The following is a 16,792-nucleotide window of genomic DNA, read 5'->3' on the forward strand; positions in this document are numbered from 1 at the left end:
GCAAAATACAACCTAGATGTTGCATCTGATATATTGATTATTTTTGGCAACAGGTACCACAGCTTTGCACTCCTTTCTGACCCTTCACCCTGCCATCACCAGCAACTTCCCCAGCCCGGTCACCTTTGAGGAGATCCAGTTCTTTAACGGGCAGAATTACCATAATGGCATTGACTGGTAATATACAAAGTACAACATTTTCTCTCCCAGCCAATGTAGCAGACAAAAACCATTAGTCATATGTTGTATTACCCCTCCACCTTATTATATTAGTAATACTGCCTGGGTTTCATATTGAATTCCTAATAGATCCATTATTTACAGGACAATCCCTCTGTTAAAAAATTTATTGTAATAGTGAGACATAATTTACAGTGTTCTGTAATGAAAGACTTGTCACAGTCTGGGTTTATTTGGAAATAAAAACATTGTGATTGTAGCCTCTTATAGCATATTTTTATTAAATTAGTGTTTTAATCTTTTGCAGGTACATGGACTTTTTTCCCTTCCCCTCGAATGTCAGCACAGACTTCATGTTTGAAAAAAGTGCCAACTACTTTGACACAGAGGTTGCTCCAAAGAGGGCTGCTGCCTTACTGCCCAGAGCCAAGGTCATAGCAGTGCTTATCAACCCAGCCGACAGAGCCTACTCTTGGTATCAGGTACTCTACAGCTTTCTCTCATCCTCCAGATCTTTTTTTTTTTTTTTTTTTTTTTTTAAGTGGAGTGACTCAGAAATATCAAGTCTTTGTGACAGCCATAGTCTTTTTCTAGGCACTTTCTTCCTATTAGTCATTTTATGCATTAATAGGGCAGCCCTTATATAGGCAGCAGGAAGTAGAAGTTCTTGTCTGAAGCGTCCTAGACAGATGTAATTTATCTTAACCACGAATCTGCCTCCACCCTTCTCTTTCACCATAGAAATTATGACATGAATTGTGTTTTTTTGTGTCTTGTCAGCATCAGCGAGCTCACCAGGACCCCGCTGCAATAAACCACACTTTCCACGAGGTTGTAACAGCAGGTCCCTCTGCATCTAAAGAGCTATTGACCCTTCAGAACCGCAGCCTTCAGCCCGGGACTTACGCCACACATCTAGAGCACTGGCTTATGCACTTCCAGGCCAGACAGGTAGACTAGTTATCTGTGTATGATTGTCAGGTCCTTTCCAGTTGAGTTTTTGATTTTTAACAGCATTACTTTTTCTGCTTATTCATATTTTGAATGAGATTTTATTCAGATTTTAATTCCGTTTTCATTTTAATTGTAGGTTGTTGTTTTTTAAAGCAATTTAATGTGCTTTATTATCATTTTATTTGTTTTTTTATATATTTCTATTTAACTTTATTTCAGTTTTACTTTTCCCCCCCATTTATTTCAAGTTTTTCACCTAATATTTATATTTTATTTTATTTCAGCTTTATACAATAACAATTTTAATAGTTTTAGTTTGAAATGTCAACGTCAGTAACATTTAGAAAAATGTTAGACAAAACATTAGCAATTCTATTTGTTTTTTTCTTTTTTAATGCTTTCTTTATTTAACACTCCTCCACATTAGCTCCATATTGTAGACGGCACCCTGCTCCGATCTAACCCAGTCCTGGTGATGGACGGCATCCAGCGGTTCCTGGGGGTCACACCCATCTTCAACTACACCCAGGCCCTTGTGTGAGTCCCGCTGTTTACACATCCGTTAATGAACATCTGTGAATAATCTTATTCTTGCATAAAACTGTGTGTTGTGTGTGCTTTGCAGCTTTGATGAAGGTAAAGGATTCTGGTGTCAGAGGTTGGAAGGTGGGCGTCCTAAGTGTCTGGGGAAGAGTAAAGGCAGAAAATATCCTGAAATGGCCCCTGAGGTAGATGATAGTCTCCTCTCTTCTCTGCTCCCTCATATAACTTTCTCTCTTTCTGAACGATGCCAGTGGCAAGGACACGCTGTTATAGACACGCTGTTATAGACGTGTGACTCACCGGCAGTGTGAAGTGATGGGCTCGACCTCACACAGACACGGATAGTCATGTGTCATATATCACTGGATATGTTTCAACTAGTAAAATACAAGAAGCATGTTTGGTTCATTGCAAGTAGAATTAAATAAGAACACACAGGGTTCTCTGTGCCATTCTAGGCTATTTGTCATATTTTCGTTTATTGCTTAATGAAAAAACTGCATAGGGAAAATTTCTTAGTGAAAACAAACAAACAATCAATAAATGTACACAAAAACACATCTGTTAAAATAATCAGCGGATTCCACTTCATGAATCTTTAGGTGCTTTTCCACTGTCGGGCCAACCCGTTCTTAGAACCGCTCGGCCCGACAGTGGAAAAGCTGCTTTTGGCAATTTGAATATTGATAATAATCCAAACAATTTGTAATTTTATATTAATGTAATTACAAATATGTAATATTACTACCACTAATAATAATAATAATAATAGAATTAACACAAATTCAAAAATAACAATTATTTTTGTTAACAACAAATTAATATGAATAACAATAATAAGCTGATTTCACCACATGAATCTTTGGTATAATAATAATCAAACATTTGGAATTTTTTTATAACAGTTATAATTTGATAATTATAGAACTAATTTCTAATTACAAAATGTTATTTATATTATTATATTATATTTCTAATAATAATAATAATACAATTATAATATTTCAGTTTATAATTGTGTTAATAATAATAATACCACTTAGGAAGTTGTTTTTAAATAGATTTAATAGTTTTAAATACATTTTAAATTTAATAACTACATTTTCTAATGTTTTTATTTAATTTGTGGACTACTACTTGAAATCATTTCTGGGAAGTTGTTGTTATAAAACACAAACTGTAGCAGGTAAATGTAAGCATTTAAGCAATGGTACTCTAGGATGTTCTATATTGCAAACATAGTCATTGCTACAGGCTGTTTTTAGTTAGGACACACAACAGTTATAAGCTGCAGGTTTCCTGAAACAGCTCTGTTTGTGTCTTTCCCAGACACGTGCCTTCCTGACGGAGTACTACCGGGAGCATAACCTGGAATTGTTACGGCTGCTGAATCGGCTGGGCCAGGCATTACCTACCTGGCTCAGAGAAGAGCTCCAGAGCAGCAGCTGGAGCTGAGAGGACGTCTCCTGCACCTCCAGTATCAGAACACCTAAAAAAACAGTCCGCTCACTACAGAGGTACCAAAACCACTTGGTTCAAAACTATAGTAGCAGATGAAATGAGTGACGGCTTTGAGTGGACTGCAAACTTCAGCCTCTCCCTGCTGCCAAGGTGCTCACATGCCCTGTCTGGCATGTTGAAGATGAGGGAATGCTGGGATATGTAGTCCCTTCTCTTCTCTTAATGACAGATCTACCTATCAGGACCAGAACGCACAACCAGTGTGGACAAGCATGAATAAACTGGTGACTTAAGTGTGTTAATACACACTAGTACTCGTACAAACACACACACACACACAGTCTAGCCTTGCTCATCTCTCCTGAGGAATGATTGTAAAGCATTGTACATTTAAAAGCGTTGTATATTTTGGGACTGGGTGGGTGGGATTATGACTGAATAGACATCAGTTGAACCTGAAAGCATTTGTGTACAGCCAGACCTCTGTTTGAGTAGGACACTTAGAGGACGTCAGATCCGCAGCCCTTCTCTTCTCCACACACACAAACGCACAAAGCTGGATCAGAAACCAAACAGTAAGAAAGATATGCAATCGAGGGAGCAATGTCTCGTCTCCCACTAGAATCCAGTGAAAAGTGTCTTATCAGGTGTATCCCCGTATTTATCCTAACCATGCACTTTCCTCTACACTACGCACACTGACATGTGGAAGTTACTGTAGATGCTGTGGCAGATGTGTTGTATGTCAGGAGCTGTGAAAGCGGGAGAGGAGAGGGGCTGTCCCGTGCTGTGTAGTCTGTCCTATACAAGGAGAAGCTGCTGTCTAGTCTATTTTTCTTTTTTTTCTTTTCTTTTTCTTTTGTAAAAAAAAAACTGTATTTTAAAAACTCCCAACGCTGTATTATCTCTAATAAACTCTTAGAGAGGTTGGATATGTTTGTGTGACTCATTTGATCTGGTATTGAGCATTTTGCAAAAAAGAGCAGGCCTATGGGCTAAAAAGTTGGTGGAAATATTTTGGTCATAGAATTCATGGAGTCACAATCTGATTCCTGATTTATTTTTATTTTTTTGTTCTTTAGAACATGCATGGCTGCGTCCAAAATCGCATACTCTCCTGAGTAGGTAGTGGTACTTATTTTGAATAAGTAATTACTCCACGACCACAAAAAAAAAGGTACATTCTGTATAGTATGAGAGTGTGTAGTATGAATGTAATCTGGACGTACTACATCCGCCATGTTCCCCTTATCACGTGACCTACTAGCATCAGTCATTCACAAATCCTCTCCCGTGGCCTCATGGGATAGTATAGTTCCCATTGTATGCACTCTTCAGAATCTCGCCGGAAGAAGTAGGTCATCCGGTTACTTTTTGCCTACTCTTTTATGAGTAATGTGAATTCTGACATACTTTTGTCACATGCTGTTTTTCACCTACTATATAGTAGAGAAGTATGCGATTTCAGATGCAGCCCATGTGTATTAGCTGGACAAAACTGAAAATGTTTTTTTTTTAAGCTATTTGAGCTCAGGTAAAATTTAATACCAGTGTTTTGATACTAGTTTTATTTAGATTTTATTAGATACACACTACTGTTCAAAAGTTTGGGGTCAGTAAGGTTTTTTTATTTATTATTCTTATTACTCTTATTCTTACCAAGGCTGCATTTGTTTGATCAAAGATACAGTAAAAACAGCAATATTGTGTAATATTATTACAATTTAACATTTTCTATTTTAATTTCACATGTAATTTATTCATCTGGTGGCAAAGCTGAATTTTTTTGCAGCCATTAATCCAGACTTTAATGTCATATGATCCTTCCGAAATTATTTTAATATGCTGATTTGGTGCTCAAGAAACATTTCTTATTATCAATGTTAATGTTTTGAAAACCTTGATAAAACATTTTTTCAGGATTATCTGTTGAAAGAGTTCAAAAGAACACAATTTGTTTAAAATAAAATGACATATATATATATATATATATATATATATCTCTTTACTATTAATCTTGATCAATGTAATGCGTCCTTATTGAATAAAAGTACTCATTTATTTTAGCAACAACAAAAAGTCTTACTGACCCCAAACTTTTTAAATGTAGTGTATGATCCTAAAATGCCATCCGTTTTAGAGATTTTTTTAAATTATTATTCAAGTAGACGAACTGTACTTGCCTACCTAGAAAATAGCTGCCTGTGGGTGTTGCCACCAAATCAACTTTTAAAGGGAACACACAGTCCTGTCTAGGGAAGCTCTTTTTAATATTTTTATATTTGCTGCCCAAAAGCACAAGAAAATGAAAAAATATGTGTGTAACAGTCATATTGTGTCTAATAGTGAATACATAAATATTTTAAAGTAGCTCAGTCTCCATCGCAGTGACTTCAAGCAAACCACATTTCTCTCACCACAGATCACACTGCTGCATAATGAGCTTCCTGTGGAAGATTTGCTAAGAGAAAACATGTCTGTAAAAAGATACATAAATGAAAAGGTGATTTCATTTCTCTTTCAAAATGCACTCTAAATATGAAAAAAGTTTCTCTGAATACGCCAACACCATGCATGAGTGCCTGATGTGCACCTGTCTTTAGTCAGTTTTGTAAATAAATGCATAAATAATTGCATTTTTGAATGCAGCACGGTTGTATATTACTGTCCTTTTGGTAGCTCCATAAGTAACATTATAGGTGTTATGCCTTTTTACCCCACATAGTGGCGCTACAGACTTGAGTAATTTGGTGATGGTTTAATGCTCTCCTCATCTCACATAATGCATGCATACACACGCTGTACCTCTAGAACATTTCCATTTATCTATTGATTAAAGGGATAGATAGGGGTGAGTTTGTGTATTATTCATGTATATTTAGTTGTGTTATGTACTTTTATGTTGTGCTTTCAATAATGTAAAGAGATAGAAAAGAAAATTCTGTCATTTACTCATTTAGTTCCAAACCTATGACTTTCATATATATTTATATATATATATATATATATATATATATATATATAATATTCACGTGAACAATACCTTTAAGGCTTGTAATACTCGACATCTGTTTAGTCTCTCGTAGTAAAAGGGCCACACTTTTAGTGTCAATCATTTAAGTACTGAGTTAGGTTACCACAATGTCCAAGGTAAAATCTGGGTCCTGATGAAAAACCAGTTGCACTAAAGCCTGAACAGGCCAGGCTGTTCATTTTGAGTGGGTTTTTTTTTGTTTTGTTTTGTTTTTCTGTCTCTTTCCCTCTGGCTGCCGCCTCCATTTTCTCTCCCTGCACTGAAATGGCTGTGAAATTTCCCACTTGGGTGAGACTGTCGTCTGTTTTGGCTTAATGTAGGAAATTGACTCATTTTGTGGCATTGATTTCCTCTCTGCTACATAGAGGAGTTCGCTGGCAGAGCAAACCTGAGTGCGGTCGATAGCCCTTCAGAGGGTCGGATATGTGTGCCGCACCTCTCCTCTCATAGGAGAGCGTGCGCTTGTGTGGTGTTGTTTGTTTCCCTGTTTGAATTCTCACAACCTTCATCTGTAAAACTACAGCAGTAATGTACTGTCATGGCCTCATAGCTTTATCTATAGCTGTTCCTGGTGTAGGTGTGGTGGTTGCAAATGACACATTTGTTATCTATCAGTGGTCATCTGGCTTCCTTCTGCTTTGATTGATTGAATTGGTAGGTTTCACAACATGACACATTTACTCTAAATGCAAGCTCAGGCCTGGTATGTTGGAGTGTATTTCGGTGGTTGCTACTGATTCTATGGATACAATGGGGGGGGAGGGGGGGAGGTTCATACAATGGAAGCATTCTTCAAAAAATATTTTGTGTTCAGCAAAAGAAATAGTCATACAGCTTTGAACCAACACAAGGGTGAGTACCGGTAAATGACGACTGAATTTTTAGTTTTGGGTGAACGGTCCCTTTAATCGATGTGCAAGTATATACTTTATTGAGCTTTATACAGCAGATCAGTGTTTGTCCCTTACATGCATACTTCCACTGTTCCACAGTAAGCATCAGTTAGCCACTATACAGGAAAGTCAGCCTCCACAGCCTCTGTTCTGGGAACTCATTATTAGGTAAACGCCTTTCTGTGGTTCTGAGGTAATTAAAGTATCAGTGAAACGATTTGTGAGGTTTGTCTCATCAGCACTGCTTCACTTGCACTAATGCTTGTTGTTTTGTCAATATCATCCACAGGTAATATCCTACAGTACCTAATATTAGTTGGGTGTAATACACTTGCTGACCAGATGGTGTCAACAATGTATTTCCTTGTTTGTTTGTTTTTCTTCTTTCTTTTTTTTGTTGTCCTGTATTTTCATCATATTTCCATATTTTTTTTACATTTCCCCCTATCAAGAAACATTCACATGCAACATCACACAATGAAACTTAATATAACGTTTAAAAAGTAATGCTAAAAGTATATAAACTATGTGCTATAAACTGAAAATAGCTAAATTTATAATGACTTTTTTTTTTTATGATGCATAACACACTTTCGATTACTGTTCTGTTATCCTGATCCTGTAGGTGTGTGCTAGAGGAATGTAGCATGGTCTTGTTAGAAGACAGCAGTGTTTACTCTTGGACAAATCATCTCAGCTTGAAAAGTTTCTCAGACATACAGCATACCATCCTAGTATAACAAATCGAGAAGACCTACAGAACGGATTTCATTAAACACTAGTTTCAAATTAAATTAAAAGAGCAAAATCTACTTCAGTGGGGGAAAAAGGACCTTCATGCACCCCGATGGATCATAACAGCAAGCTTTCTCTGTTAATTTGTCTTGGTTGAAAGTCAACATTTAGAATCACCAAAGGGCTAGTCAATGAACGACCAACCTGGTGGATTGGTATATACATTATGGATGTGTTGGTGCTTGGCTTCTGCTTGGTGCTTGGACTGCTACACACTACGGAGGGAAAGATTCTCAGACCGGGCAGAGTTCCCCCACATATTGTTTTCGTGATGGTGGATGACCAAGGCTTCAATGACATCGGGTACCATGGCTCAGAGATCCACACGCCCGTGTTGGACCAACTGGCTGGTGAAGGGGTGAAGCTGGAAAACTACTATGTTCAGCCCATCTGTTCCCCCTCACGAAGCCAGCTTATGACTGGACGGTAAGAGACTTACTATTGTTGTTCTAATGCCAATATTATATGAATCCTGCTGTGTATGTATGTGTCTGTGTGTATGTCATACCTGAATGCAATGAGACTTCATACTAATAATCATAATCTTAATATTATTACTATTAATATGATCCTATCCTGTTTAATTTAATGTTATATTGGATATTCAATATTAGTATCTGTTCTCTGTTGTGGTTAAACCCAGTGAATGTATTGGTATAAACAAGGGTTCCTCTCCTGCAGAGTTTAGCTCCAATCCTAATCAAAGACATTTGAGCAAGTTCATCAAGGTCTTCAGAGTTACTAGAAAATTAGGTTGGTGAGTTTGATCCTGGTTTTAGCTAAGCTCTGCAGGGCAGTGGCCAGATTTGAGGAACCCTGCTATATAGACAGTGTTCCTCCATCACAATCACCACCTACTATATTTTTCTTCAGGTATCAGATTCACACTGGGCTTCAACACTCGATCATCCGTGCACGCCAGCCCCTCTGCCTGCCCCCTGACATACCAACGCTCCCTGAGAGGCTCCGGCAGGCTGGCTACAGCACCCACATGGTAGGGAAATGGCACCTGGGTTTCTGCCGGCCCGAGTGTCTGCCAACGAGCCGTGGATTTCAAAGCTTCCTTGGATCACTGACGGGCAGCGGAGACCATTTTAACTTCCAAAGCTGTGACGGTACCGAGGCCTGTGGGTTCGATCTGCACGATGGAGACCGGCCAGCCTGGGAGCTGAGTGGAAATTACTCAACAAGGCTTTACACTGAGAGGTGAGAAACTGCAGCCATTTATAAACCAAATACTTTGCTGCAATGGGTCATGCATGCTTCTGTTGTCATTTGGACTCTTGCAGAGTGAAAGAAATCCTGAGACATCATGACCAGCGGAAACCCCTGTTTCTATATGTGGCCCTTCAGGCCGTGCACACACCGTTACAAGCTCCAGGGCATCTTCTCAGACGCTACCAGACACTTGGCAACAGACCTCGGCGCCACTATGCCGCAATGGTGAGCGGTGTAGATGAGTCAGTAGGGGAGATTGTCAGTGAGCTGCGGGGGCGAGGCTACTACAACAACTCTGTGCTCATCTACTCTTCAGACAACGGGGGCCAACCTCTCTCAGGGGGTTGTAATTGGCCCCTGCGTGGTGGCAAAGGCTCCTACTGGGAAGGCGGAGTTCGAGCAGTTGGCTTTGTACACAGCCCACTTTTGAAAAGGAAGGGGGTGGTGAGTCAGGCTCTGATTCATGTTTCCGATTGGTACCCAACCTTGCTGTCTCTTGCAGGACACCGAGAGTCTGATTCCAGCCACCTGGATGGCCAAGATGTTTGGGGCGCTATAAGTAGCGGCCTACCCTGTCCACGAACTGAAATCCTCTTCAACATTGACCCAGTGTCACGCAGGCATGGAGAAGTTGACCCGAGACTCCTAACTCTTAATGGTTTTGGGATCTGGGATACAGGAGTGCGTGCAGCCATTCGAGTTGGTGACTGGAAACTTCTGACAGGAAACGTAGGCGATGGAGACTGGTTCCCTCCACAGACGATGCCAGGAGGTCCACAGACGATGCCAGGAGGTCCGCAGCAGTGGCAGAGCATGGAAAAGAGACGAGACCAGCGGGGGAAGTCTGTCTATCTTTTCAACGTCACTGCTGATCCCTACGAAAGGGCAGATTTGGCAGAGGCACGGCCTGAGGTGGTCAAAATGCTTTTGACCCGGCTTGCTGAGTACAACCGGACTGCTGTGTCTCCACGTAATCCACCAGACGACCCAATGGCGGACCCGCAACTTCATGGAGGGGTGTGGACTCCTTGGCTAGGACAGGAAGAAACAAGAGACGAAGGGGATGATGAGGAACCAGACAGCATAAACAGAAAGGCCAGATCCAAGAGTACCTGTAAAGTCTGTAAACTCAGGGCCTTATTCAAAAAGGTTGGTACCCGTATGCAAAGGGCCACTTTGTTCTTGTAGTCAAGAGGTAGTTGTGGACAGGATCCACAAAGCTATTTTATTCTGGCAGTCCATTTAACTCATCTTTGCAAGATTATTTGTGGCACACTGGCTGTGTGTAATATGTCCTGCCTGCATTGTGAACTAAGATTTTTACACCTAAGTTCCCATCTGTTGGATGCAATGGATTTTACTGTAAAGTTCAGATCACCTACTGTTAATGGGTTCCAGACAAGAGCAGAAAGAATTTGATCACATGTGACTCCTTAAGCACTTAATGTAGATGTTACTGGATCTTTATTAGATGATCCAGTTATTTGACTACATAAAATAATGCAAGTAGTGGCAATGATTTAATAAGGAATAATACAGCAGTTAAATTGTTCTTCACTTGTTTGTGGACTAGTGTTCTCCAGTCCACCCCCTGGTTCACTTTCTCTCATCTATCTGTTCTTTCTCTGACATGCCTCTGCCTTGCACTCCTCCTCACGCCTCTTATTCTCCTACCTTTTGCTTTTATGCTTGTGCTCCATCCAAATCCGCTCTGACATAGCCCACCACAACTAGAATAACACACAATTCTTCATTGTTTCTGCACTTTCTCCTCCACCTGTTTCTTGTCCTCTTGCATTCCTTCTTAGTTTGAGTAGATCAGGTCAGAGCAGATGTAGAAGCAAGCATATAAGAGCGAGGAAAAGTATTTTCTTTTATGTAAAATGAGGGCTATTTGAGGAGGAGGAGGATCACTCTTGGGTATGAAGGCTGTGTGCCTTTATACAATACATTCTTGGCCTGTTCATCTCCCGGTTTCAAGAGATAATACAATTCACAAGAAGTGATGAAATGTTCTCTGTATTCAATGTAATGTGTATTTTGAAAAAATAAAATAATAAATTACATTATACCTCCTATGTAAATGCGTTTACTCTGTTGTAATTGTGTGTATTTCTGATAATGTTGTCTGTCTGCATTCCTAGAAAACAATCCATCCATCATTGTTCACAATAACAGTCCTCCCATAAAGATGTTAATATAGTCACAAAACATAAATGGTACTGTAACCTATATCAAGCACAATTCATATGAAATAATTAAATGAGGAGAACGTTTCCTTAAGTCCTACAGTAGGAAACGCAACGCTTCGCTGTCAGAAGATAAAGAATCTAGAGCAAGGTAAAAGTCAATACAGTTAAAAGTAACGTTAGTACATAGTTAAGATAATGCAAAACATATGTTTACTTTAAGAGCTACACACAGCAAGAAGTACTGTGTATATTTTGTTTCTGAAGGCCAATGTTGTTAAAGATTCATTAAACCATGATTCAAAATGAGTAAACTGCTCCTACTTTCCTTTGAATTGTTATTGCTGAATAAGGCTGTGTTCTTTTAAATGTTTTAAGTGGATAGTTCTGTAAAAAATGAAAATTCTGTCAGTAACCTGTATGATGTGCTTCTGTGGGACATTTTTTTTTATATATATATATTTTGTCCAAACAATAACAGTCAATAGACACCAAAACTGTTTGGTTACCATCATTCTTCAAAAATCAATTTTGTGTTCAGCGGAAGAAAGTAAGTAATACATATATTTTTTTTTTTATTACTTCAGACTTAGATTGGAGAAACAGGGTCTAGTGACCACACCTTTACAATCTCAGATGTAAATCTGTTGTATACTTATCTTAGGTCATAGTCCAAAGGGCATTTTTATTTCCTGTTTCTATGTGTCCATTCTAAAGAAGTGAAGAAAATTCAGGAATCTACCAGGATTATTACATAACTAACTATTATTCCTTCATACAAGCAGATGTAAGTGTTGTAATTTCACCAGTGTAACAAAAACACTTCCTCCTGTTTATCTCTGAAAACTATTCAAAACAGCTTCAACCCACTTTGGAAAGACTTCAACTGTGGTAAGAATGCACAATAGGCAATCCAACTAACTCCCTCACAGTGTGTGAGTCATCCTGAACACATGCTGAGTTTGGCATCTCTTAAAGGTGCTATGAGTGATTTGTTTTTGAAATACAACGCATAAAATGTCCTTACTACCTGACAGATACAGCTGCTCAGACTAAACAATTATAAATAAAAAGACTAGGGCTCCAAAATTAAATATTTAGGGGTCAAATGATGTTTTAGCTGCCAAATTACAGAATCATTTGATACAGTTGGTTGTTCAGAACGCTGTTGTCCACGCTTACAATTCTATTGCAGTGGTTGAGAATCTTCAGGGGGATACATACATTTTTTATATATTTACATACACCAAATAAGTTCATTGAATAAATGAGTTTGAGTGTATAGCTTCTTTGTTTACCTTTAAACCACCAGTCAAGCTATGTTCTGAGATGAAGGGATGTTGTATTTATATAAAGTAATGTTTTTTTGGCTGTATTTTAATGTATTTGTTCCACATAAGTTTGTTTTTATTTAAAACTAGCAGAAATATTCTTATGAAAGTCAAATGTTGCATTGTTTATGGTTCCAACAGTACATGCCACTCCCAAACAAAGTGCTCTTCAATTGGTTCAATCTTACAATTGAGCCTAACTATGCTAGACAATAACCTGATTTTTTTTATTTTTTTATAACATTGTGATTTATTACTGCCAAACTCATTAAATTTGTATCTTAAATTGCATGAACAATCATTCAGCAAGTCTGATGTAAGTCTCACACATTTAAAGATATGTAACTGTAATGTAACATAACCAAAACACAAAACTTGTTCAAAGTTGTGAAGTCTGTAATGGCTCGATAACTGTCTGATTCAAATCACTAATTTGCTTGTGACTGTTTTGCCAATCTTTACTGATTGAATCGTTAAAAAGAATCCGCTCATTTGTTGGCAAATATCATTCATTGTGGCGTCCAACAAGCACACCACAGCAAATAGATACAGAATAGTAATACTAGGAAACACTCGTAACTATTTTTTTTCTTTTTTACTGCAATTCATTTTGGATGTTCGAGTTTGTCTAGTCTTTGAAGGGTGGGGTTTTGGAGAAAGGGCAGATTGTTGAAAGAATGTTTGTGGCCTAATTCGCAGCAAGTGTGGCGGAAGTTAGCAAAATGACTGAAATCGCTTACAGCATCTTAAATTCATCCTCGTTTAATGGTCACAACTAAGAGCAGTAGTGGATTACACATTTGTTTCACAAATCAATACAGAAACATAATGCTGTGGTGTGGCAACACAATCATCGCCACAAGGGGCAGCAGTCAACTCATTAAAGGCAAATTTTAATTCTTAAGATGGTTATTATGCTGATGTAAAGATGTCATGTGTAATAAATTATTACAATTGTAATATACAAAAGATTAAAGCCCTATTATGGTTTTTCGAATATTCCCTTTAATGCAGTGTGTAATATAGCTGTTTGTGAATGTAAACGTTCTGCAAAGTTGTAAAGTGCACAATGAATGAAGTTGTCTCCCAAAAGAAAGATCGACTCTGAACTGCCTTCACGAGTCGTTTTTAATTTGAATCCTACTGATTTACGGTTCTACATCAGTATAAGACTTTTGCATAATGGCCGCCTATGTTTGCGCCCGGTTCAGGTTAAATAGCTAATTATTGGATTGATATGGTAAAATCGTTACTGTCTTTACAGTGTGTACAATCGCTGAGCTTTAGGAAGCCTTGGATGGAGCTGCAGTTCAGTTATGGTAATTACTTATGGTAATTAAGTAAATGGGAGTTAGCTTCCTAAACACACACAGCTTCCAATGCGCTGTACACGGTAGACCAATCACAACAGACTGGACCAACTGGCCAATCAGAGCAGAGTAGGCTCTCAGAAAGGAGGGATTTAGAGAGACTGATTCATCCGACAAGTCATTTGAGAATCACTGAACAATGTGGTGATGTGCAATGTTATGTATATTATGAGAAAATTAAACTGCTTTTTGACATTTGATGCATGTAAACCTGTTGTAGAAGACCTCCAAAACAAAATTGGGAACCTTTAAAATAGCATAATAGGAGCAATTTGAGCTCCACAGACTGCTCTTGATATTTTAGCCCGTTTTGTGACGCTTCAGTTAATCTTCAGTTACACAGATAAAGTAATGACTGTGCTGATACCTCTTTCTTTTTACTGTAGCTCAATTCTAAATGCAAAACAAACACTGATCACTCATTTGTGTTTAAATAACTTCATAACAAACACTAACAGACAAAACATCCTGATTATGGCACATTGTATCACACAAATAATTCAAACATGATCTGGGAATATGGTCTAAAATACCAAAAGCACTACATTTTCCTGAAGAACTGACGCTGTCTGGCAGCAAGCCATCCACCCTCTGCTGATGTGCTTTTGCAGAGGACTGAGGATACCAAAATGTGGCGTTTCCCAGCATGCAAGAACACACTGCCATACACAGCAACATCGCTACAGGAACACTGCAATTAATAACCACCCACCTCTACTCCGCTCTAATTAAGCTTTCATATCAACCTGCCTCTGTGTAATTACAGTCCCTGCACTTCTTATGCATTAATTCCTAATCGGACTGTTTTGCTTCACAAGGTTGACCATGAAAGAAGAGAGAGTATTTACGGCCATGAGACAGTATATTGTTACATTCTTTATGAAGCAATAAAAGTCCACATAATGGAATAATATAGTGGATCAAACCTGAAGCAGTCTTGCATTAAATGAGTAAATCAATTGATTTTTATATTTAAATGTATGATTGTTGTTTTACCAGTGATTGACATTTGTATTTATTTGTGTTGCCAGGTCTATTTATTGACAAGACTCTAGTGTGAGATATGTTTATCTTATTAGGAACTACATCAACAATACATCTACTTGGGCATTTTGACATACAATGTCAAATGGAATTGAGTTTACAATGCATGGAATTGAGTTTGTGTAGCTGGAAGCATCTGCATTTATGTCGTTACTTAGTGTGTCATTTTATCTTACACCTTCAACCCTGTTTATTCAGTTAGGGTAAGGATAGTCAAATCTAGCCTAAACCATAAAGTACTCACCGGTCCGCAGGTTGAAGTTCTTCAGGAATGACGTAGAAAACTCCCTTGTGGTTGCTGTTTTTTGAGACTCAGTTTGTAGTTATAAATAAAGTCCCACAGGAGGCAATCGTAACAATAAAAACACTTATTTTGCTGTTTAGAGCTTGATTATAGAGCTCTTAGCTGATTTTAAGTTTGTTTGTTGTATTAACTTGTATTGTAACCAATAAAATAAGTGTTTTTGTTACAATTCCCTCCTGTGGGACTTATACAAAGTGAGCCTCAAAAAAGAACAACCACAAAGGGAGTCTTCTATGTCATTCCTGAACTTCAACCTGCGGGCGGGCGGGCGAGTACTTTATGGTTTAGGCTAGATTTGACTATCCCTACCCTACCTGAATGATAATGGTGTAGATAAAAAGACACAAAATTACAATTTACTTGCAAAGAGTATGTTTCGGGCCTTGCTACACTTTCTGTTAGTTTCTTCCAGGAAGTAGATCTAGTCTTCCAGTGATGGATTCAAATGTTTTTTAGAGTTACATTAGTGTTTGAGATTGTGATGATATCTGTCATGGTGTCAACAATGTAAAAGCATGGTAAGACTAGAATGAAGACTGCCAATGAAGTGCCCTTTATCCAGCTAAATATTAAATATTTTATGAATATGAGCTAGGGGGACTGTAAAACTGACATTTTATGATTCAGTCAAACATATGCCTAAGAAAAATAACCGACCAATGGTGCATCCATCGAAGAGCTCAATGGTGCAGCCACAGCACCTAATAAGATATAATAAAACAATACTAAAATTGTATTAGGCCTACATCTCTTGTAGTTATTGTACATTTTACATTGCTATCCACCTAATATTAATGTAAGAGCAGCTGTGGCCATTTAAACTTTAATGTGCAAGGTTTCTGGTGTCAGCCGCTTCCAGTTATAGTAGCCTAGGCTACAAAAAAAAGTAGTTGCTGCTTAGTAAAAAAAACTAAAACAATTTTTTTGTGAAAACAGTTTTTACTGTTTACTGCACTTTAATCGAAAGTCTCGCCCATAGGCTATAGGAAATAGTTTGCTTCCGTGTTAAAAGATAAAGTGGGTAGGCCAATATTCAAATTAACTCTGATGTGGTATTATAAAACGTGTACACAACCAATTAGTAATTATATTTCAATAATATGTTTTATCTGTAACATAATTTTTGTTCATTCGTCTCATTATAAAGGCTATTTTTGCTAATGGATCCTTTCATTCCAAACATCAGCTCTCGGTTCATTAGGCCTAGATCATATATGATCTATGTCATATATTCAAAGTTGTTGACTTCAAATTGTTCAAACCGGTTTTGGGGAACAATTCCGACTCCAAAAACGGTTTGTGCACGTTCAGACATCTCTACGCGGAAAAACACCACAGCAGTCAGTTCATTCAGCAAGAGCGCGACGTCGTTCTAGTCTTGTCGCGTCGCGTGCTCGGGCTGTGTTTTTCACTTGTCTCGACGTCGAAGGAGAAAATCTCGCGTGACTGGCTGCTTTCTCTCTCCACCTCCACACA

The 16,792-nt window shown here is 38.2% G+C and overlaps 2 protein-coding genes across 4 annotated transcripts in view; both read left to right on the top strand.

Moving 5' to 3' along the window:
* ndst2a (N-deacetylase/N-sulfotransferase (heparan glucosaminyl) 2a) overlaps window positions 1–4,070 on the top strand; it is a 124,847-nt gene extending 120,777 nt beyond the window's left edge. For all 3 annotated transcript variants that reach the window (XM_082154115.1, XM_082154117.1, XM_082154116.1), the window contains exons 11-16: window positions 54–177; window positions 488–662; window positions 961–1,131; window positions 1,562–1,671; window positions 1,760–1,862; window positions 3,007–4,070. In XM_082154115.1, the coding sequence (XP_082010241.1) occupies window positions 54–177; window positions 488–662; window positions 961–1,131; window positions 1,562–1,671; window positions 1,760–1,862; window positions 3,007–3,132 (809 nt within the window). In that variant the 3' untranslated portion in view covers window positions 3,133–4,070. The remainder of the gene's footprint in view (window positions 1–53; window positions 178–487; window positions 663–960; window positions 1,132–1,561; window positions 1,672–1,759; window positions 1,863–3,006) is intronic.
* A 2,127-nt stretch (window positions 4,071–6,197) lies between these two features.
* On the top strand, window positions 6,198–10,371 carry LOC309487289 (arylsulfatase I). The gene is made up of 4 exons (XM_082154901.1): window positions 6,198–6,826; window positions 7,691–8,286; window positions 8,734–9,066; window positions 9,150–10,371. The coding sequence occupies exons 2-4, from the start codon at window positions 8,027–8,029 to the stop codon at window positions 10,264–10,266; spliced, it is 1,710 nt and encodes a 569-aa protein (XP_082011027.1). The 5' UTR covers window positions 6,198–6,826; window positions 7,691–8,026; the 3' UTR covers window positions 10,267–10,371.
* The last annotated feature ends 6,421 nt before the right edge of the window (window positions 10,372–16,792 follow it).

This window comes from Leuciscus leuciscus, assembly GCF_965113295.1.
Source record: "Leuciscus leuciscus genome assembly, chromosome: 22".
In the NCBI taxonomy this organism is placed as follows: Eukaryota; Metazoa; Chordata; class Actinopteri; order Cypriniformes; family Leuciscidae; genus Leuciscus; species Leuciscus leuciscus.

Excerpts from the sequence above, each read along its gene's own strand:
- LOC309487289 (XM_082154901.1), top strand. The coding sequence starts at position 8,027 with ATGGATGTGTTGGTGCTTGGCTTCTGCTTGGTGCTTGGACTGCTACAC. Across the intron at positions 8,287-8,733 it reads AGCCAGCTTATGACTGGACG|GTATCAGATTCACACTGGGC; the intron begins GTAAGAGACTTA and ends ATTTTTCTTCAG. Across the intron at positions 9,067-9,149 it reads ACAAGGCTTTACACTGAGAG|AGTGAAAGAAATCCTGAGAC; the intron begins GTGAGAAACTGC and ends GGACTCTTGCAG.